General features: G+C 35.6%; 1 protein-coding gene across 2 annotated transcripts; it reads right to left on the reverse strand.

The window, feature by feature from the left end:
• Nucleotides 1-5,249: 5,249 nt before the first annotated feature.
• On the reverse strand, nucleotides 5,250-21,801 carry LOC106074864 (E3 ubiquitin-protein ligase DCST1-like). 2 transcript variants are annotated; one of them, XM_056011706.1, is made up of 14 exons: nucleotides 20,914-21,801; nucleotides 20,261-20,392; nucleotides 18,453-18,654; nucleotides 17,278-17,343; nucleotides 16,672-16,766; nucleotides 15,263-15,406; nucleotides 13,024-13,214; nucleotides 12,186-12,334; nucleotides 11,737-11,843; nucleotides 10,281-10,352; nucleotides 8,663-8,868; nucleotides 7,865-8,039; nucleotides 6,831-6,991; nucleotides 5,250-5,555 (listed from the first exon to the last, which is right to left on the reverse strand). In XM_056011706.1, the coding sequence occupies exons 1-14, from the start codon at nucleotides 21,673-21,675 to the stop codon at nucleotides 5,438-5,440; spliced, it is 2,580 nt and encodes an 859-aa protein (XP_055867681.1). In that variant the 5' UTR covers nucleotides 21,676-21,801; the 3' UTR covers nucleotides 5,250-5,437. The 2 variants fall into 2 exon arrangements, with proteins under 2 accessions (XP_055867681.1, XP_055867682.1); XM_056011707.1 differs by lacking the exon at nucleotides 20,261-20,392.
• Nucleotides 21,802-22,661: the final 860 nt, after the last annotated feature.

The raw sequence follows: 22,661 nt of genomic DNA on the forward strand, positions 1-22,661 counted from the left end.
ATAAAATATTAAAGTAGCTGTTAAAACATGACATATAAGCATATGAAAAAGTCATTTTACATTTACAGTATATGAACTTGATCCACACTTGTATAAGCATGAATCAATTCAAATTTTTAAAGGAATACCCATAATTTAGAAGAACAGAAGAATTCTGAACTCCTCTTTATAATAAAAGGATATTAAACAATAAAATGATAAACTCTGACAGCACCAAACATTAAATGCATGTATCTATTAAGCTGCCTATGTATAGCTTAATAACACACTATATTAACAGTCCATAACATTTGCTCAACTTCTACAAATAAATTTTTAAAATTCAATAAACATTGTAAAAAAATACCATTAAATATGATTTTTTTTTACTATAGCTAGAGCTTCACAGTTACTGGTACTTTGAAAAAAAAATGTTAATTGTATAACATGCACCTCACTAGCTTACCATTAGTATACTACCACATATGTTCTCTTTTGAAGTAATGTCTGTATTTTATAAGATAAGATAAATAACACAAAAATTATTAAAATGGCTTAATACTTTAACGATAAGAATGTACATATATAACATAACTTATGCTTAATCTAAACGATATCGCAATAAAAATACTAATTTAAAAAAACAAAATAAACATACAGAGAGCTTCTTTAGATGAGATCCATGTGTATATAAACTGATAACAAAGGTATAAAAGAGATGAATGCACAGAATCTTATTACATAGTAAAATAACTACATTCTTAATAACTTAATAATTTTATTGTAAATTGCTTTACCCCCCAACCTTATCAAATAAAATGTTATATAGCTTTGTAGTGTGATTGCTGCTACAGTAGCATTGTCTATTAAGACATTATTTATAGTAACTTTTCAACTCTTGAAACTAGTTGAAAAGCTGTTGATTATTTTTATTTTTTTAAAATTAATACTAAATGCTTGCCAAAGTCTAAGAAAATAAAAGGAAATCATGTGATTCCTATGTATTGAGTAACATGTTATTGCTTGAATAGCTGGGATGAAAAAAAATGTTTCAAGAATACATTTGCAATCCTAAGAACAGATCAATTGATAATGAATAAGTGATATGTTCATGATATCTGGTTGGCATGGACAATAAATGTATATAATTAAAACTCTTTTAAGTTCCTACTGAAGAAAAAAATGATCAAAAAAAATAAATTCACTGTGCCCCTCATCTGTTATGTACTATTCTATAAATGTGATAAGGGAAAGACAACTTTCAAAGACAATAAACTATAGCCCATAGAACACCTAAATTGACATCAACTTAAATAGTAAAAGAAGTTTATGGTGCAAGCAAAAAAAAAAAAAAAAAAAAAAAAAAAAGTTGTTTACGAATATTTAATTTATGTTTTAGTTCAGTTAATACATGTGTAAAAATACTTAGCGAAAGCCTAGAAGTGTTTCATATAATAAACAGATCGCGGATGGAAAAACATATTTGTCTCTTTTAGATGTAGCAAAATATGAATGTTTCAACTGGGTTTGCGTGGTCACATGAAATACTGCACACATACTTAACCTTTGAATCTGAGGGCAATACCTTATGCTCTAATGAAATGAGTGTCATTTCATTCTTAATTTCATCTCTTGTCTATTTCTCTAAGCTCAAGTACATCTGAAGAAAAGCCAAGCACCTTTGACAACAGACTTTCATTTACATTCTAGTATACAAATACTGGGGAAAAAAAGAATATAGCTAAAAAGCATCCAAAGTATGATATTTGAAATAAATAAAAAATTATACATATAAGCATCCACATTGCCAATTGTGAAAGAAAATAATGGGAAAGTTTTATTAATACATTTTCATGTTTCACATCTGGTGTCTGCTTGTTATGAAGAACAACAGGATAGAACAAATGAAGCACTTTGACAGAAAACAAGGAGAAGAAATAAAAAAAACTGAAAAAAACAACAACAACTGCAAAGCAGGGAAAGTGTAAAAAAAAAATCAGCCTAAATTGTATATTCTATATTTATTATTCTTATTAAAAGACATCAAAAGGAGTTTGTGTCACACAAGTTCTCACAACTTGCTTTATACACTTACTATTGCCTACGCTGCTCTTCGCACAAATATAACAAACTGTGTAAGCTGCCTATTCTCTTTTAAAAAAGGATTTATCTAAGGTGCATAAAATATGCATATTATATTTATTGAGTAGATGAAAAGTAATTGTTGCATTAAGTTTTAGCTTAAGGAAGAAGATAGTGCAAATAGATTTGGGCTAGGTAAAGGGATTTTAATTAAAAAATCCCCATTAGTGACTAGGAGAGCAACTAACTAGAAAAAAAAAAACTGTTTGTAAGTTGTGCATTCACTTTCTTCTCTAGTTTCATTTCCAACTTTTGACTGATTCCATTATACTTCTGGAGAAGATATATTCTTTAATGGAAAAAATCAGAATATACATGAATTGAAGAAAAATGTTTTTAAAACTTTTTTCAGTTTTTACAGATTTGCAGAACTTCCATTCAAGCAGTGAATAATCCTGTCCTACCCTGGCATATGTCTCTAAACTTAGGCATTTTTACTAATGGTGTTAATCTAGCCTATATATTTATTGGTTATAATTCTCTTCATGTTTCTGTTGTAAAAAACAAATTAAAGACATTTATTATATCAGACAAGTAGACATATAGTCGCATTTCATTTCTTTGTACTTACTTTATCTTAGGTCTTTCCCAAAATAATCATTTAATCTTTTTCCTTAGGTCTGTTCCGAAATAATTATTTAATCTTTTATTAGGTCTGTTCCAAAATAATCATTTACTCCTTTATCTTAGGTCTGTTCCAAAATAATCATTTAGTCCTTTATCCAATGTCTGTTCCAAAATAATAATTTAATCCTTTATCTTAGGTCTAATTAAAATAATCATTTAGTCCCTTATCTTATGTCTGTTCTGAGATAATCATTTAATCCCCTATCTTAGGTATGTTCTGAAATAATGATTTAAATGCAATGTACTTGGTTGGTAATATCTTAAGTAACAAGAAAAGTTATATGAGAACTGTACATTGGAGCAAAGTATTAATTTTAAAAGTATCTAATATTATTAAAAAAAAAAAATGCTGAAAAAATCGAGCACTTCTGCTCGTCCTTGAGAAGAAAAACAACTTCCAGCACCAACACAGAAGTAATTGTCTCTAGAAAGATACGAATGTAACTTTTAAACATACATCTAGTGAATGTATTATACTAATACAAATTAGATTAAAATCTAATTATACAACATACTTTAAAAAAAACAACATGGGAGACTTCTGTGTTTCTTCCTGTAACGCGTATATCTTAATAGACTACACACTTGTTCCACAAACAACATTGAAGACACATTCAAATTATTTATGTGCATTCTCAATGATAATGTAAAGATGCACTAAAGATATCATATAATGTTAGTTAGAGATTGTGGTTACGACAATACAGTCGTTGCATAAATTGTTTTATACATTTTTAAATTTTTCGACCAATGAATAAAGAGACTGAGGAAAATAATTATTTATTTACTTTACTTCCATACTAAATTAAAGTTTTTGTTTAGTGTTTAATTTAAAATTATTAGATCTTTTTAAATTAAAAAAAGTAACATACAAATTGATTTTTACAAAATATTAATATTATTTGTAAATATTTTTTTAATTACATAAGAATGTTTAAATTAAAAAAAAATACACTATTTAAATACTTATTTAAAATGTAAAATATACTTTTAGTGGTTGTCTCCCTTTAAAAGAAAATGTTTATTTTTATTTTTCTAGTTATCGCCCTTAGTTAATTATACTGGTTTTACCAGGTAAGAAGCGAATAGTTCTAATACTCTAATGGTGGTAGATGGTCGAAGGGACGCACTTTATTGAATTAAGTACACAATTAGTGTTAATATAAAACTTGAACCACGACCCTTATCTTTCTTTATTGGCTAAAGTTAGCACGTCTTGTCTACAACAAAAACAAAATACATTAAACATGTAAGCCTAGATGTAACCCTGCCGGACCAAATAAAACAAATGGTATAGAGAGAAAATGGACAAACAGTTAACACAAAAATAGGCTTACGTTAACTTGTCATTCCGATGTTGTTCTCTATCGAGGCAGAAAAGAAATGAGCTACGCTGGTGTAAATGCGCGGGAAATAGAAAGGGGGCGGTGACGTCAGGCAAAGATATATGAGAAAAGGGTGGAGTGTTAGTCGCCATCTCATTTGAAATAAAAGTGTGTTGATTGAAGTTGGTTGTATTATTTGTCTTTTTTTTAAATTGTTTGTTTTCTTTCTGTTTTGTAGCTGTTGAAGGCCGCGTGGTTTAATAAATATCACCTCCCCCACACACACACACACGTCGGAACTTAATTTGACTGGAATATATCAAATTTATTTTTTAAAAAAGTTTCAAGTCCATTCATACATAAGATGCATAATTACATAACAAAACGTTTTTTGTTTGTTTGTTTGTTTGTTTTTCGTTACGCACAAAATCCTGAAGGTGATCAGTTGAGCCTAGATAAAACATTCTCTATTGAATACATATATATATATATATATATATATATATATATATATATATATGGCTTTTTTTGTGACGGTACATTTTTGAATATGGTATGGGGGGGGGGGATATTACTTTTCTTGTATTTTAACGTATATTATTAATTTACTAGAAGTTAAAAGTTAGGAAATCAATCACAGAGTACCGGCACCTATATTTTGTTTTACACAAAAAGCACTGTATATAAAGCAAAGACATCCTCGTTTACCTTGCCCTGCACCCGCATGGAGGTCACCAGTTTGGGAACGGGCTGCAGACTTAGCTGGATGCTGATTTCTTAGGAGACAGCTTGCCGAACAATGAGCCGAACGAGGCCGGCGGATCTAAGTCTTATGCCGAAATGATATCACCCACAACCTAACGTAAACGGGCATAACGATCCTACGTTCATTTTTTGACGGAACCAACAATTCAAAGAGTTTACCCAAACAATACACGACTTAGGGAGAAGATGTAGACCTGGAGACAAAGACGGCATGATGGACCCAGCTGACTTGCCCAGAGCAGAGCACGATGGCGAAGTGCCGCTGAGACTCTGCCCTCCATTGGAAATCAAAAGGATCAAGTTGATACTGACCTATATAGCAGCCAAAGTAAAATATTGAAATAAAACGCAAGAAAAGGAATATAACTTTTATTAAACGATTCATATTACACGCAAAAAACAATTTGGTCCTAGGAAAACATTTTTTTCTCATTAATTAAAAAATATATAAATTGTTAAAACAAAATTAATTAAAAAATCGCATTGTTCGCATTTTTAAAAATGTAATAACTAATCAAATTAATATGAATGTACAAGTAGGCCTACATGGAATATATTAACAATAAGTGCGTCTCTTTAGTAAAAGAATCCTTATCTTGTCAGTCATTGAAGATACCACTGTCGTCAGAGGCGTCACTCATCTCTGAGGTGTCTGTGTCGTCACTGGTGTCCTCATCAGCGTCTTTAGTCTCCGTATTCCTCCCACACCCATAACACCTGAGGCAAGGGAGACAATCGATTCAATTATACGATTCACACAGGAGAGTAAGAAAAGGTAAGGGTGTCCACATTCAAGAAAGCCGATTTGGCATAAAGTGGGCTTGTGAATGTTGCTTTGCTAACGGACAACGGCGTTGCATTTGATTGAACAGCAGAATTTAGTCAGGCCAGTTATCGCAGTGTGCTTTAGGCGTGAAATATCAGATATACATGTAGTAATATAAACACAGGATAAAGTTGTCGAAATGTTAGCAGGATGACACCGGACATTAAATTAAAACAAAATGTGTAGATAGATATTGATACACTTCGTAAACTGGATTCGTTTAACATTTCTAACAATCTACATTGTTTTAGCGTCTCTCTCTCTCTCTCTCGCAGAAGCAACAGGTGGGAAATATTCTCAATACATTACTATTGTTATTACGTAATAATATGGTAGGTCAAAGGCAGTACATTACTAATTCTACATCTGTGTGACTGGAGAGGATATAAGAGAATGTAGATATAGGCCTACCATAAAGGTGGAGTTAAACAAGGGGGAGGCCATGGGGGTAAATGAGTGCGGTCTATCATTTTCTCGTTTCTATTTTAAAAAACTCGGTCTACCACGATCTACAGGGTCATGATTAATATTTATTGTATGATTCTCTAGCGTATATACAATTAAAAGCAGCTGGCATTGAAGAGATTTGTTGACTATGAAGATTGAGATGAAACTCCATCTTGCCTTAATATTACAGAGATACCGACTTTCAGAGTCAGGAAACAAAAATGTAATACAATTACACTAACACAGTTACGCTATCAAAGCTTTGGTCAAGTCTCCAAACGACCAACAAAAAAACAATCTTTCTAATCTGAGCTCATCAACCCTGCATTTTATTATTCTGAGAACCACGGTCACGTGACATAAACACAAACGATTCAATAGAAAAAAGAAATACTATACGCTGAGCGGTAAAGTGCTTGGCTTCCGAACCGGGGCCTCAGGTTTGAATCCTGGTGAATATTGGGATTTTTTAATTTCGGGATCCTTGGGCGCCTATGAGTCCACCCAGATATAATGGGTATCTAATATTAGTTGGGGAAAGTAAAGGCGGTTGGTCATTGTGCTGGCCACATGACACCCTCGTTAACCGTAGGCCACAGAAACAGATGACCTTTACATCCTTTGCCCTAAGGTCTGAAAAGCGGAACTTTACTTTAGATGTTTCCTTTTATCACCCCAAACAGTTATACAAAACAAAACAAAAAAGTTTCTGGACTGACCTCCTCTTGACATCTTTCCAACAGTTCTTGCAGTAGGCCAGTCGGCAACCTTTGGTAGAACAAATGTGGAAGTCTGAGTCTTCAGGGTCATTGCAGATGACGCAGTGCTCCTTGGCTGACTGGATGACTTTTAGACACTTACACAGCGTAGGGAAATATCTCTACAACAACAATGGTGGGAAGTTTTTAAAGTTATTAACACAGTTATTCTTCTTTGCTTTCACTTAGGGGAAAAAAAAAACTTTTTAAAGAGAAAAAAGGCCGAAAAAAAAAAAACAACCTTATTAGCCCAGACACACTGTAAGCTTAACTAATTATGGTCTCCCATTCGGCTCTAAGACCTTTTTTTTTACGTTTTGCTGTCTTTGAGACTTTTCTGTCTGAGAGCAAGGGTTTGTGAAGGCCATCAGTTTCTGGGACAGCTGTCTGACGTGAATAACACGTGGCCAGTACGACTACCAGTTCCTTAATGAATGTTAAGTATCGTAAGAATGATATGATGGCTGAACTGATGGACACTTTGAAATCGAGGTGTTCATGCCCCAGCCTTCACTTGGCTTTTTTTTTTTTTCGTTCAGAAAGAAAACTGCATATTTTAAAAAGGTAATACTTTTTAAAACCACAAAGCATATCTAAATGGAAAGAACTCCACATTTATAGCCATATATCTCAATACTGTAAGATTTATTTCCTTTTTTCTTTATCAAACAAAATTATTACTAAGTAATTTGCTAATTGTTTTTTTTTAAATTAATGTTTTGTTAGGAACAATAAATATAAAGGGAAATGGAAGAAATAACATTATAAGGGAGTTAATAAATTATTATTTTTTTTTTTTTAAAGCAGATCTAGTTAAAGAAGTTCCATTTTTTTATCTAAATATTTGGTTTTCGTATTCGTCAGAAAGGATGCTGATATTGACATATTTGCTATCTGTTGATGTTACATCTTTCTGCTTGTATTACACTTCGGTGTTATCTTTCAAAGACACTAAATATAAGTCTTATCGATCTAATGGTGTTGAATGTGTTTACCTGTAACGCCACAATGACACCAACTTTATTTTGTAACTCTCGAGCTTTTATAGCTTTGCGCACTTTCTTGCGCATCTGTCCCAGATATCCAATCCGCTTCCGGAACATCTCGTTATAAAGGTACAAGACGCGCTTCTTTTCACGTTTCCGGTAGTAAAAGGAAGCGATGACTCGCCTGTAAGAAATAAATTCTTTCTTTTAATCATTTGTTGCTGTGATATTGCAAAAGGGAAATAAACGTGAATATCTTTAGAACTGGGTTTGAAGACTATACAAAAATAAATTAGGCCTAAGCAAGTCAAGAGTCTATAGGGCAGTAGACTTTTAAATCATAGTTCACGGAGGTGTCATGTGGCGAGCCAAACCACAAACTAATTTTTATTTTTTCTCAACTAATGTCAGGTACCCATTAAGGCTGTGTGGACCTAGATGAGTACTAAAGATCCCATAATTAAAATCACAGGCTTCACCGGCGTTTGAACCCGGGATCCTACGGTTTGGAAGCCAAGCGCTTTACCACGCAGCCACAGCACCTCCTTAAGCCTAAGTGATTGCAAAACACAAAATCATAGAACTCATAATGACAGACTTACTAGAAAAATAAAACGATCTTTGAACTATTTAGTCATCTGTATTAATGAAATGAACAATATATATATATACATTATTATGTTCTGTGACAATAAACTACAGAGCTCCAGTCATTGTAATACTAATATAAAAAAAGGTTTAAAAATAGACATTTCGACTCGAACTTGTATTGGCCTAAATCTATAATGTAACTTCAAAGTTTTAAACCTCAGACGTAAACTGAAAGCCTCCAGATAAAGAAACATCCAAACCACCAGATAGGTCAGAAAGAGGCAGGTCAGGATAACCAGGTCAGTTTTGGAAGGATTTGGCAGACATGCATGGTTGGTAGTGAGCCGGTCCAGTTGATGCTTTGAATTGAACCGTGTCAGAAAGTTTCGCACCAGCTCGCTCATGAACCCCGTCCCGTATACCTGCAAGTAGAACATCAATCCTAAAGAACGGATCTCTTTGATTTTATTTCATTTTCTTGACATTGGATGTGAGAAGAATCAACCCAATGAATCAGCCCAGTGAATCAGCCCAATGAATCAGACCAATGAATCAGACCAATGAATCAGACCAATGTTTGTCTTATTTTTGTAAATTATTTGTTCATCATTACAAAACAAAACACGCCTCCACGCCCTAACCCCAAGCTTCTTCAGATCTGCCTCCACATCATCTATCCATCGCATTCGGGGTCTGCCTTTGGACGCCTGTTTAAAACAGCCTCTTCAACCCACACATGTCTTAAGCATAAGGCATCTACTTAGACTCGTAACTTACTATAAATACACCTTCTTAATGTGTCAAAAAGTTTTTGCTGTTGACTCGTACTTGCATACGTAATACAAATGAGTGGCCACGTAATTTGTTTTTTTATATTTCTTTAACAGCATAGCGTAGTTCAGAATATATCTAGGTGAACATCAATTGACCCTACAAAGTGACCGATTGCACTGTACGAGTTAAAAAGCTAATTAACAAGCCGTCTGACAATAAGTCCTAACTAGCCGAGTGTCCAAACAAAAAAAAAAAAAAGGATTAAAATGTTTTTAAAAAAAGAAAAACGACGGAGGATTACGACTTTCTTCGACTCCAAAACATGTGAAACATATTTTACAAACATATCCAGCAAGTTGTGGGCCGGATCGCTGTGACCGATTTTGACTTGCAGTCCTTCCCTGATTTAGGCCTATATATTATTTATGTTCATATTTAGAACTGTTGTGTTTCAAAGAACTAGTGTTTAAAATGGACAAAAACAACAACAAATGAGAGCAGATTATTTAGTCCTTAAACCAGAAGCTGTGAAGATATTTAGACTTGGGAAGGGGAGGTCATCTAGTGCGTCAAACACTTGTAAACATACATTACACAATTTACCTTGAAAAGTTCTATACAGTTGATACAAAACAAAACAAAAACAACGCCTGGCCAAGAATGTAACATTTTATCATGAAACAAAAAATACAAGCCACCGATCGCAGAAACAGACATAACAACTCTGTGCTTCCTTAGCAATGCAATCATTGAATCCAATCCAACATTCTGGATTAAGCTTCCCATGTAATGTGTAAGGGAAACTGTGGGAGGAACGTGTATTTTGTCTGCTACGGTATCAATCGTTTGCTCTAATCAGGTAGCCCTATTGTTATGTGTATTGTGTAAGATACATCTTCTCGAGGATATTAGAGACTATTATTTTTAACTACCAACAAATCTATATATTTCAGACTTTGGAATACTATATGCTAACCTTAATTTAAGTGCCTATATTTTATGTTCATTTTTTATAGGTCAACAGCTATATGAATAATTAAATACACATCTATAAGTTTACCTTCACATCGATCACGTGCTCACCCTCCTCGTGGTACTCAACTTTACTGTTGCGAGCTATAATATCCAACACCTGGAAAACACGCATACCATAATGAATGCTGGCCCTGAGCGGGAGTTGGTGGGGGGCTTTGCTTAGATGAACTTATAACAACTTTAGGACAAGAGCAATATTCCTGTAACAATCTCATTATAGAATTATATTTAACAATGTAGAGTAACTAGAATAGTAGACTTCAAACTTATAATATAACAACTTGGCCATAGAGTAACTACCTAGTAACTGCCTAGTTTAACACCTAACTCTGGACATGCTTATAGAATATAGAGTAACTGCCTTTCGAGTAACTGCTTATAGAGTGACGGTCTTCAAGTGACTGCTTTCAAGTGAATGTATAGGTAAAGGTTAAAATCGTAGTTGTTTTGAATTAAATCCATTAGATATGAAAATAAGAAATTCTTCTTTGTGGCACCGATTGTGAGCCGGTGACACTAGTTTTACAGCCTATGATTTACTGACATGATTTATCAAATACGGCGAAAGTCTTTTATTTTACAAAGCGTATATTAACTTACTGTCTGTCTGGGTGAATGCTTTTATGTATTTTCTCCCACTTCCCATTTTCGGATCAAATTAAAATTTTGTCGAATACAATACACAAATCAATGCAAAAATTAACCAACTAATTAATTAATTAGAGGTAATTAACCATTTTTATTTTAAATAGAAAAAAGCTCTGGCTGTTAAAGTGCGTATTTTTATCTTATAAAAACAGACGCTACTTCAAACAAGAAGATGATTATGTCAATCATGTTAATAAATGACTTAAACTCTGCCAAGTCGTTGATTTTCCTGGCTGATTCAGGCAACCTATTTCATACTCCAATGGAATTAGGGAAGAAGAAGTATTTGTACACATTTGTCCTAGCATTGACCTATATCCTTACATTAACTTTGATTTTTTTAAAAAGTATTAGTTCTATTTTGCTTGTTTAGACGTGAACTTTGCCTCTTTATGTTCTCATTTTTAAGGCAGTGTCCTCCTTTTTGTCCTCCTCTGAACGTGCAGGTGTTTGGTAGCCCCCAACTTTTTATTACGTGACCATTGCCCTTAAACATTAACTCTTTCTCTCCGTTATTATTTAACACGTTCTGATGGAATCAACGTTGGTATCGTCTGTGAGGAGAGAAAGAGTTAAATCTAGATTGACGTAAAAATTGTGGCTTAAAAACAGTCAACTGATATCTAATATCCTGATTGGATTTTGACATCCTGATGAGCTCTGATCAGAGATTGTTTTCAAAAAGTGCTCTTAAAGTTAGTAATGTAGATCTGTCGTAGAATATCTACGCGCCGTCAGTGAAAGTTTCGGAAATTGTCATAACAATTCATAAAGATCTGTCCTATTTTTATTTAGTAATAGACAGAATCATAGCAGTTTACTGATCTAGTCACCTGATATAACATACTATCCATGTAACAAATGATTGCACTAATAAATACTCTGACAAGCAGTTTGACGGTGGCTGAAGCAAAGTGCTTTTTCTCTGCGCCAGTTAGTTCTGAAAAAAAAAATGAAGATTTTTAAGCAGATTTTCAAAATTAGTGAATTATGATAAAAATTTATAGATTTCATCTAAGAGAACATATTTTTATTTCACTGTACTTAATCTTTTCTCTAGAAATAGCATCCTCTTCTAACTAACACATACAGCCCATTACTTAACACATAGAGCCCATTACTTTACACATAGAGCCCATATCATTAAGTTAGGTGGCACTGAAAACCACTTTTCAGTCTAGAAACTAGTAGAAAGGAAAAGTGATTCTTATGGAACACATCAGGTGCACGATTAGGGTACGCCTACCCTGACGTGAGGACCACTGAACTAAGTGATACTCACTCAATTGCGCAGGATCGATGAATTCCTTTGTCTCGTATTTCTTCAGTGGCAGCAATGTCTTCTTCTCCTCGGCGTGACGTCGTGCGTCAATGTGGCGGTAGTAGGGAGTGATGTACTTATTGTCAAAGTTGAGGTCTGTCAGATATTTCCTAGATCAGATCACGTGACTAAAAGTAATTGCAACATATACATTTATCAAAACAGTGATATCAAACGTAAGTGGGTGGGGAAAACAAAAGCTGACTTTCATAATTTTGGTTAGAAGACAGCTATACTCATTTTCAAACCTAACCCAAGAATTAGTCAACTAGTGATGACCAGGGGGCAGCTTGGGGACACTCCTACCGCTTCTCTTGTTATGCTTTAATTTTAATGTATGCACTGTAGATGCCAGGATAATACATTTCTGAAGCTCAATTCATTAACATAACAGCGCTCTTCAAGAAGACCCAGTTTTTCTATCTTTGAAATAGCAGGCATAGATAACTTTGGATCTGGGTTATCCGATGCATAACGATCAACACTTAGCCCTGCCCATTAAATCTCAGGGTCTAAGCCCTAAGTCCTCATACCAACAGGGTTCGAACTCGAAATGCCATTCCACCATGCTTCCGCCATGCATTTGATTATAATTACTGTAAAACAATATAAAATATTACGTTTTTTTCTAGCCTAATATTTTTAAACAATGATATGTTTTGAATTTTCAAACAAGTAATACAACTCGACTAAGCTGGGAGACACTGGGAGTTATTAACTCTTGTCCACCTATGAGCCAAACAAAGATTAGACTCTAAACTGTATCTAACATTATCTAAAGAAAACATCCAGCGCCTACTTATTGTAATCGTAAGCACTTTTGAAGACGAGGAGGAAGACGAAAGTCAGAATTTGGGCCACAAGGGAGAAGAGAAATCTGAGCAGATCCGTCTTGGCGCTGACCTCGTGTATAGCCGCCTGTCTCATCTCCTCCACGGGAGTGTAGTCCAGTGCATCCAAGTCCCCGACAATCTTGTACTGCATTTTCACCTATAGAAACAATGGAAACTTGATCGAAAGTAAGGTCTACCTAGGTCAGTGTTTCTCTTTGACTTCTGACGCCGCTCCCCTACCCTCCTCTCTAGAAGAAAGAGCTGATGCTGAAGTGTTGGAGACATGCATGTAGTTGTTTGTATTGGGTTGGAACTTCATAAAAGCATCCTCCCATTCTGGAAGACGCCCTGTAGCTGCTCCTATTCAGGAAGTCGCCATGTAGTGCAGGGGTTCTGAACCTTGTAGGTCGCGACCCATTTGGGGGTCGAATGACGATTTTCCAGGGATCGCCTAAGACCCATAGGAAAAAAATATTTTTTGTCTAAAAAGAAACTTGACACTGTAAAAATAATTCCATTGGTAGTTACTCTTTTGTTTACTATCGTTGGTATTCGAGAATAAATTATACAAAAAACTGAATCAGAATCATTTCAACTATTTTAATCGTAACAGCATTAACATTTGTAACAGTTTCAATAACTGTCCATCAGACGGCGCGGCAAAATGCAATGTTGCACCATTGCAGAATCATAGGTATTGTTTTTATGGCGAAGATTTGCCCACGTTATTAAAAAGCAGAACCGTTTATAACCCAATAATACGTCATTATGTTATTGTAGATTATATTTTTATAATGAAACAACCCATGAAAATAGATCTCTATAACATTAGCGAAAACACAAATAGCTTAACGGTTGGGGGGGGGGGGTCTCCACATAGTGAGAAATTGTTAAAAGGGGTCGCGGAGCTAAAAAAGTTGAGAATCGCTGCTGTAGCGGGACTGTTTTAGACGTCAACGGACTGATGGTAGGCCTTAAACTGCGTTGTAAACTGGCCTTTTTTGTTGTCAGTAGTCCCTCCCCTCCCCCAGGACAGCCAGGCAGGTTGAGAAACGTTGAACTAGGCTTCTTTTATTTTACACATTTGAGACGCCAGTAAACTATTGGAGGTTTTCACGATAAACTAACCAATGTCAAGGAGGCTAAATTGAACTTTACTGTTGACAACTAAAGAATAATTGAGGTCTACTTTTAACACTATCTCAATACGTGATCATTTCTCTTTGTGTCGAATCTCCTTTATTAGCGCTGGCTAGTTACATTTTTTGTTTTTTAATAAGTTTTTAATCATAGGGAGAAAGTGAAAGTCAAGAAGACAATTATGTTGGGTTACAAAGAAAAGAGCGAAAAAAATTGAATGCTGCAGTTTAAAGAAAAAAAAAAAGCTGCACAAAAATGATCCTACACCTTTAAAAAAAAAAACCAGCCTTATCAGCACGTCCTTTATTTTATGCACCGGATACACCAAAAAGCTATTTATAGTTTTCCGCCCTGTAAGATAATCTCCAATAAAAATAAAGTGCTCATTAGGAAATTTAATACATTTATTACAACGCAATTTTATTGCGGCCATTGCTAGCAGGCTCGTATTGGAAAACATACGACAACGTGATCAGTGATACCTTGCGTTTGTTGGCTCGTCATTTAGGTTCTTTTGGACTAATACGTTAGAAATATTTCTATACGAGATTTGGATCTCATCAGCTTGGACCTTGACCTAGTTCTTAAACTTGACATCGTCTGCTGCACTTTCGTTTACAATGTCAGCCATCTTTATACATCTTCGATTTTTATTGGTAAACTATTCTTTTTTTTTTAAATTATCAATCGACCGATAGTACAAATTCCTTGTAATTTGCATATTTAAAATAATTGACAAAACAAAGTATAATTTTCACAAAATAGTTAGACCTACATTTGTTTTTCAAACAAACATCGTCACAAGTCTGATCTGTTAGGGTTGATATCAATTCAGTTACTTTCTATTTGCATCTGCACCCCCATTCTCCACTCCCCTCGAGCTAATCTGTCGGTGTTGAGAAGCTTTATTTTTCGATTTAAATTTAATGCTAATCAAGTACATAGACTTCATTTTCTAACACGTATAGCTTAGAACTCAATTAACGTTTGAAAAAAAAAGAACAAAAATGTTTATACTACTTTAACCCAAAAAAAATCTGAGTGTTCAGTAAATAAGCCACTTACGTCCATTCCTTTATCCATATCTTCGATGACCGCATTGGCAGCGATGTAAGTTTCTCCGAAGCCTGGGTAGACCACCTTCACGGCCTTGCAGCTCATTCCGAAAGCTCCAGGTATAAGTTTCACAAGATTGCACAGACCTGTAATCTAAGGGCCAGTACATCTAGAGTTTAGCCTTTCCGTTTCACTTTTTTATTTTAATTTAAGACGGCTTATTTTTTTTTTTTCTTTTGTTAGCAGCAACAGAGTTACTGAGATCATACCAGGAACCAATATCACGGCCAGCTGAAACTGTTTCGTACAATAGCTAGAATGTGCATGTTAGTAAACTGACTATCGGAAAGCTTGAGAACTCGTATTCGAGGTAGATCTAATAGAAATTCGTGACGAGAAGAAAGGCGGACAGCTGAAGGCAATGACACACAATAATTAATATTGGTAGTTCTGGAAAACTTTCAGGTCTTATAAGAGTCTATTTAGACATGTCAGAGTCACATGGGAGACTATTTAACTATGTCATATCTACATTAGAGTCTATTTACCTATATCAAACTCACTCACTCACTTAATATGCTAGTCTATTTAGTATTTACACATGTCAAGGTTACATGCTAATCTATTTAATTTTGTCAAAATTTGGCCTGCGTGCGAGTGTATTTACCCATGTCAATGTCACATGCAAATCTATTTACCCATGTCAATGTCACATGCAAATCTATTTACCCATGTCAATGTTACATGCGAGTGTATTTACCCATGTCAATGTCACATGCAAATCTATTTACCCATGTCAATGTCACATGCAAATCTATTTACCCATGTCAATGTCACATGCGAGTCTATTTACCCATGTCAGTGTTACATGCGAGTCTATTTACCCATGTCAATGTTACATGCAAATCTATTTACCCATGTCAATGTTACATGCAAATCTATTTACCCATGTCAATGTCACATGCAAATCTATTTACCCATGTCAATGTCACATGCGAGTCTATTTACCCATGTCAATGTCACATGCGAGTCTATTTACCCATGTCAATGTTACATGCAAATCTATTTACCCATGTCAATGTTATATGCAAATCTATTTACTCATGTCAATGTCACATGCGAGTCTATTTACCCATGTCAATGTCACATGCAAATCTATTTACCCATGTCAATGTCACATGCGAGTCTATTTACCCATGTCAATGTCACTTGCGAGTCTATTTACCCATGTCAATGTTACATGCAAATCTATTTACCCATGTCAATGTTATATGCAAATCTATTTACTCATGTCAATGTCACATGCGAGTCTATTTACCCATGTCAGTGACTACTATATACGCACTTTTGCGACTCCACGACGAAGCTTCATTCATTGTTGTCTTTGTTTTTTTCAAGTAGAAAGGGATTCAACTTACTTTTAAAGGCCAGCAAAGAAGATATCCCACAATCCACAGCTTGTCAATACATTTCCCATATAATTGTCCCATTTTGTCGACACATCTACTGAAGCCTGGAGAAAAAAAAGTATGAAACTGGCCAAATTAATTTAATTTAGCTCATTATCTCTCTCATTCTCTCTCTCTCTCTCTCTCTCTCATTCTCTCTCTCATGTAGATTACTATTTTTTCAGGCATTCTTGTATAAATATATATTCTATAACATTTATACTATATTACAAACTCAGTTTGATTACTTTAAAAGCTATGTGGAATCCAGTCTGAAGCTAGCGGACGCATGGCAATAACATATAAACAGTGATTGATGCTGTGTGACTTATCACCAACAATGTTGTTTTTAAATAATTTTGAAATAAATATATGCATATAAAGGCCTAGGTTTTGCAAACTCTCTATAAGTAGGCCTATACTTATTTTCAATTTCTTAAAATACTTCAAAACTCTTGTCGAGTCAAGGGTTTCTTTTTAATTATAAAACGTCTACGAACTTTAATCTAAAAGCTGATCTTTAGTCTTCAAAATGAGCGTCAATTTAGCAACTAACCTTTAAACTTATAAACTGACCTTTATTGAATACACCCTCACATCTTAGGTCCATCTTTTTCGCCCAATCTTTTTCGACCCTTTTACCTGCAAGCACATTAAAGTTTTTGATAAAAAATTAAATAAGAATAGTAAATAATAAATGTAAACAGAATTATTTAGGTAAAAGTCATCGATAGCCACATAGATCTAGTTTGTGAGAATTAAGTCGCACTACTAGATAATAGGCCACTAACAACCTAAGATAGGCCTACTCGCCGGCGATAGTAAATCATTGCCTATATTTAGACCTGAAGAAAGGAACACAATGGAAACTAAATTGATAGGGTCTACTAACAACTTAAGATACTCGCCAGCGATACTAAATCATTGCCTATATTTAGACCTGAAGAAAAGAACACATTGGGAAATTGCTACTTACAACTTAAGATACTCGCCAGCGATACTAAATCATTGCCTATATTTAGACCTGAAGAAAAAAACACATTGGGAACTAAATCGTCTCCTATCTCACAGCGTCTCTTGATTTCTATAATGGAATGTGTCTTCGATAACGAAGATTGCGGATCAGTGCAGTATTTCATGTGAACACGCAAACCCTTTTGCGACCTACATATTGTGACATTACTCATGCAGACAAAGTCGTTCTCCTGCGGGGGTCTATTTAAGTTTTGTTTTCGTCTTCAGCGTCTATCGTCGGCAAAGGGCTTTCCCTTGGTCTCAGACATGTGTCCCGCGTTTTATCTTATATAATACAGACGTTACTTTAAAAAAGAAGATGATTACGTTCTACGCAACATGCATCATAGTCATGCATATTAATTCTGCCAAGTCACTGGTTTCCCTGGCTAGCTCAGGCAACCCATAATATGCTCTAATAGCACTAGGGAAGAAGGAGCATTTGTACAAATTTGTCCTAGCTTATGGAACGAGGAATGTGTCCTACGAAAGAGCCATTTGCTGCCAGCATCTATTTTTTTTTTTAAATATCAGTGACTGTTATTCGGTCATCTCGCAGGTCCCGGGCTCATACCTTGCCCTGCTGCCATAGCCTCTTGCCCTGCTGTAGGTTTGGACTAGGAAGTAGATTATCTTCAACTCTGAAGGAACATCCGAAACATGTCAAACAAACAGACAAACAAACATCTAATGTGCATGGAAGTAGATGAAGCTATTTGATTCAAAGGACTCTATACCTAGCTCCTTATTTTGCTCGTCTGCTTCGTTGTTTTGCTTGTCCGGTTCTCCGTCTTCTCCCTCGTCAGTCTTTCCTTTAAAAGCATTGGAGTTCAGCTTTCTGGCCTTGGCGATCTCTTCCAGCAGTTTCTTGGTCTCTTCCTCATCGACTTGAACTTCCTTGGTCAGTGGCTTGAAGGCTCTTTTAATGGCATTAGAAACCTAGAATCATAATTAATCAACATTCTTTGCCAGAAGTGACGTGGAAATGTTGCCTTTTTAAGTACAATGCTAAATTTACTTCTAGTTGCCCTTTCAGACCATTTAGGTAGATGATGTAACGGTAATCTATTTGTGGTCCACGGTTAACGTCATGAGGCCAGCACAACGACCTTTACTTTTTCCCAACTTTTGTCAGGTATTCATTAGAGCTGGGTGGACTCAGGGGCGCTCTAAAAATCCGGAATTTAAAAAACCCGATCTTCACCAAGATTCGAACCCTGGACCCTCCAGTTCGGAAGCCAAGTGCTTTATCAGTCAGCCACCGCGCCTTCAAATTCACTTCTATAATCTGAAATAAAGATTTTCCTTAAATGACCCTCAAGATCACTGGTAAATTTAATTGTAACAGCAGCGGTGTGATATATGCGATAATATGCTCAATGTGCCGAATGATTTATAACAGGACCTTAACATTACGTACATCGTAGAGACATTCGTAGTTGTTAATTTAAGTCTATTTTATTCATTTGAATACTACACAACAAAAGGATATCAAGTGTCTCCTCATCATTGTTATACAACAATGCGGTGCCAAACAAACTTAGTTACATGTCAGGCACCATCCACCCTCACGGGATCAAAAGTAATCTCACAGTTTTTTTTTTTGTTTTTGTTTATTGAGATGGCAAACATTTTTAGATTCATTCATACCGCGCCACATGTTTTGTGCGATTTCTCGCGCTAGTAAAACATTTCTTTTCCGATTCAATAGTAAACATGGAACATACAACTAAATGTTTATTGAATGTTAATTTGTTGGTCTTTTACATTTTATTTTAATTGATGGAGGGCGTCGTGGCCAAAGATGGCTGTCTGGTATTGTGGTAGCCTGTGCACCCTGGACTGTCATTGCCATGGTTCGATCCCAGCCCGCAGTAATTTCCTCCGTCCTGCGGACGTTTGGGCTAGAATGTAATAATCTTACATTCAGAGAGAACATACGAAATGTGTAAGACAAAACGGCCCGTGTTGGCTCAGCAGGGTTTCCTACATGTGTGGCTACAGTAGTTTTATCTACAGTAGCTCACATATGCAGCAGTTTTCAGATCTAACGCTGAAACATTTTTTGTTTAAAGTGAGCTGTGGCGTACCGAGGGGAGGTTGAGTGGGTCCCTACGTAAAATATCACATATTTCTGTCGCTACACATCGTTCGTTCGTTATCATCGTTTACATTGCATGTAGGTTTTGTAACTGTTCCGATGTTAATACGAATTACGTACAGTACTGGGAGATGGAGGGAGGGCGCCGAAAGATTTCTTCCTCTGGCGCGTGGCACGCAAGGTACGCCACTGATAGTGACCAAGATCTCGCGAATCTTTAAAAGGAGGTTTAAGAAAGTATAAATTGACAGTGTCTTTTATGCATTTACCGTTTTTCCCCCAAGATTGATTAATAGGAAGATCTATTGAAATAAAATACTAAGTATCCATCATATAAAGTATAGACTAATGAATAGGTAGTGTCTCCTACATGATAGTTTTCACAAGTAAAGAAATCACAGCGATAAGTTTACGATAAGAACAGTTCTAGAAATAAAAACCTACTCGCTTGATTATGTAGCCATCCTTAGCCACGTCACCAAACGCATGCTCGACTGGGGCCAGGCGCAGTTTCCATTTAGTCATAGTGTGGTTGGCCAGAAGCGAAGCGGTACAGCTGAGTGACCTCACGATCTCCTGGAAATGGTTTGCGTGTAAATGGAGCTGAAGTTTACACTTATGTTATAGGCATAGGCATAATATAGTATATATATAGACAGGAAAGACACAAGAATCTTCTACTGAAAGATCCCTGCTTATTTTCAACTCCCTTGGCAATTTTAGTTCTATTGGAAAATTACTGTTGTTTCTGGAAATGTAAACATGTAGTTTATACAATTGAAACAACTTTTGACACCCATTATTACGTGACCTACCCTTATGTTGGTAGGGAAGGTCAAGAAACGACATGTTTGTTTGTGAAATGTTGTACATGTTTCGAGTGTTAAAGATAATCTACTTCCTGGTCCAAACCTTCCGCAGGACGGCGGGGGATGGCAGCGGGCTGGGTATGAGCCCGAGACCACCGAGACGACAGAACAGCAGTCCAGCGCACATACTGCACCACCAGGCAGCCATCCAATATAGAGATCTAGATAAAGTGAGGAAATACCAAACTAAAAACATTATTCAGTTTGAAACATACCAGTCTTACTTACTTTTCCGTTGCTCAAAATGTTAGTGATCGGTCCGTTGATCAGGTAGATTATTGCGAATGCGGAAATGTACGTTCGACCAGCCTTTCCGGCCAATGTTGGAATAACCAAAGTCATAGCACAGCGCATCTGGATGCTGAAGGCGAATGAGAGAGACACTATAATCCCAATGGCGGCCCCAAGGAAACGTTTCGTTTTGATTTCCATGTCCATGCCGTCGAGTATAGCGTAGTACAATGCTAGGGACAAGAGAATCCCAACAGGAAACCATAGAGCTATTTTTAACAGGGTGTGCTCTTCGGGTGACGAGTACCACATCTTGGCGAAGTAGCCGCGACGCTTTTTCTTCTTCTTGCGTCTTCCAGAGCTGGTGGTAGACGACGATGACCCTGATGACCTAGTTGTCCCAGTAGACGCAGACGACGTAGGCGAACCGGAAGGCGAGGTAGTGTCTTCCTCCCCTAACAATTCCTCTTCCTCCTCTAGCAATTCCTCTTCCTCCTCGTCTTCAACATTATTATTGCTGTAATAGGATAAAGATCTAGATCTAGATCTATTGTTAAAATTCGTTTTGGACTGTTCTGGATAGTCTTCTGCCAAAGAATGTCTTCTTTTGTTGTTGCTGAAGTTAACGTCATTGTTTGAAAGAATGAGAGGGTGTCGATCTATTGATATGTAATAGTCTTCATCTTCAGAGGGTATTGTAATGCTGAGGTCCTCTTCCTGGTCTATTTGAATAGACAGTGGTCTAGTGTAATTTATCATTAGGCCTACTAATTATATTTTAACATGTAAACTTTTACCGTAAGATCTTCAATTATGGTATTGTTTGTTATGTCTTTTAATACCTACTCATGATGAATGACAATAATTAGTTTTGTAAAATGTACCGGTAAACAAAAAAAAAAAACGTTTAAAAATAATAACAAAAACTGTATTTATTTGTCAAAACGGAAGGAATTAAAAATGGCGAGATTTGTACGGTAAAATAGATGACGTCATTTAGATTTTTTTTCTTAGGGAATAAAAAAAAAAGGGGGGGGGGTTGGAGAGCATTTAAAAAAAAATGTACAGAAGACTTACTACTCTCACATAGCTCTTTAAAATCAGGTCAATGTTACCCGTATCAGCATCAAAGGTAAAACACCAACTATAACATAATTCAATATCTAATTTGTGTTTGAAGTAACGTCTGTATTATATAAGATAAACCCTCTTTTGGTCGGTAATCCTCTGCTGGACTGTTCTTTCTGACCTCATATCTATGAAGCCAATAGAAAATCCATTGCCGTGGACTGGTACGTAGATGGCAAAAAAAAAGAAAACCCAAAAGGACCACCGCGGACAACGGTTATGTCTGCTCTGGTGGTAGCAAAGTGTGTAGGTCACAGCTGGGGTTGCTTAGCCACTGGAAATACTGCACTCCTCACTAATCTTCGGACTTGACAAGTCTTATTATGTACCTTATCTTTGTGTCTTTCAGAGTATTTTATTAGATGTTTTTGTATTTAAAGATTATGGTTCAGTGTTTTATATATAATTGCAACTTTACTTTTTGAGTCTTCTATCCTGAAGGCTTTTTAAATTTAATAATAATAATAATTTAGTAATTTTTACTAAAGGTGTTACTCTAGTCAAATATAAATATTCATTTTAATTGAATCTCACAGATAAGATATTCTGTGTCTGTCCCAGTTTCTTAATATCTTTTATAAGATAGCATTTTTTTTTAGTCGAAAATGGTTGAGCCA

Source organism: Biomphalaria glabrata, chromosome 15, assembly GCF_947242115.1.
Source record: "Biomphalaria glabrata chromosome 15, xgBioGlab47.1, whole genome shotgun sequence".
NCBI lineage: Eukaryota > Metazoa > Mollusca > Gastropoda > Planorbidae > Biomphalaria > Biomphalaria glabrata.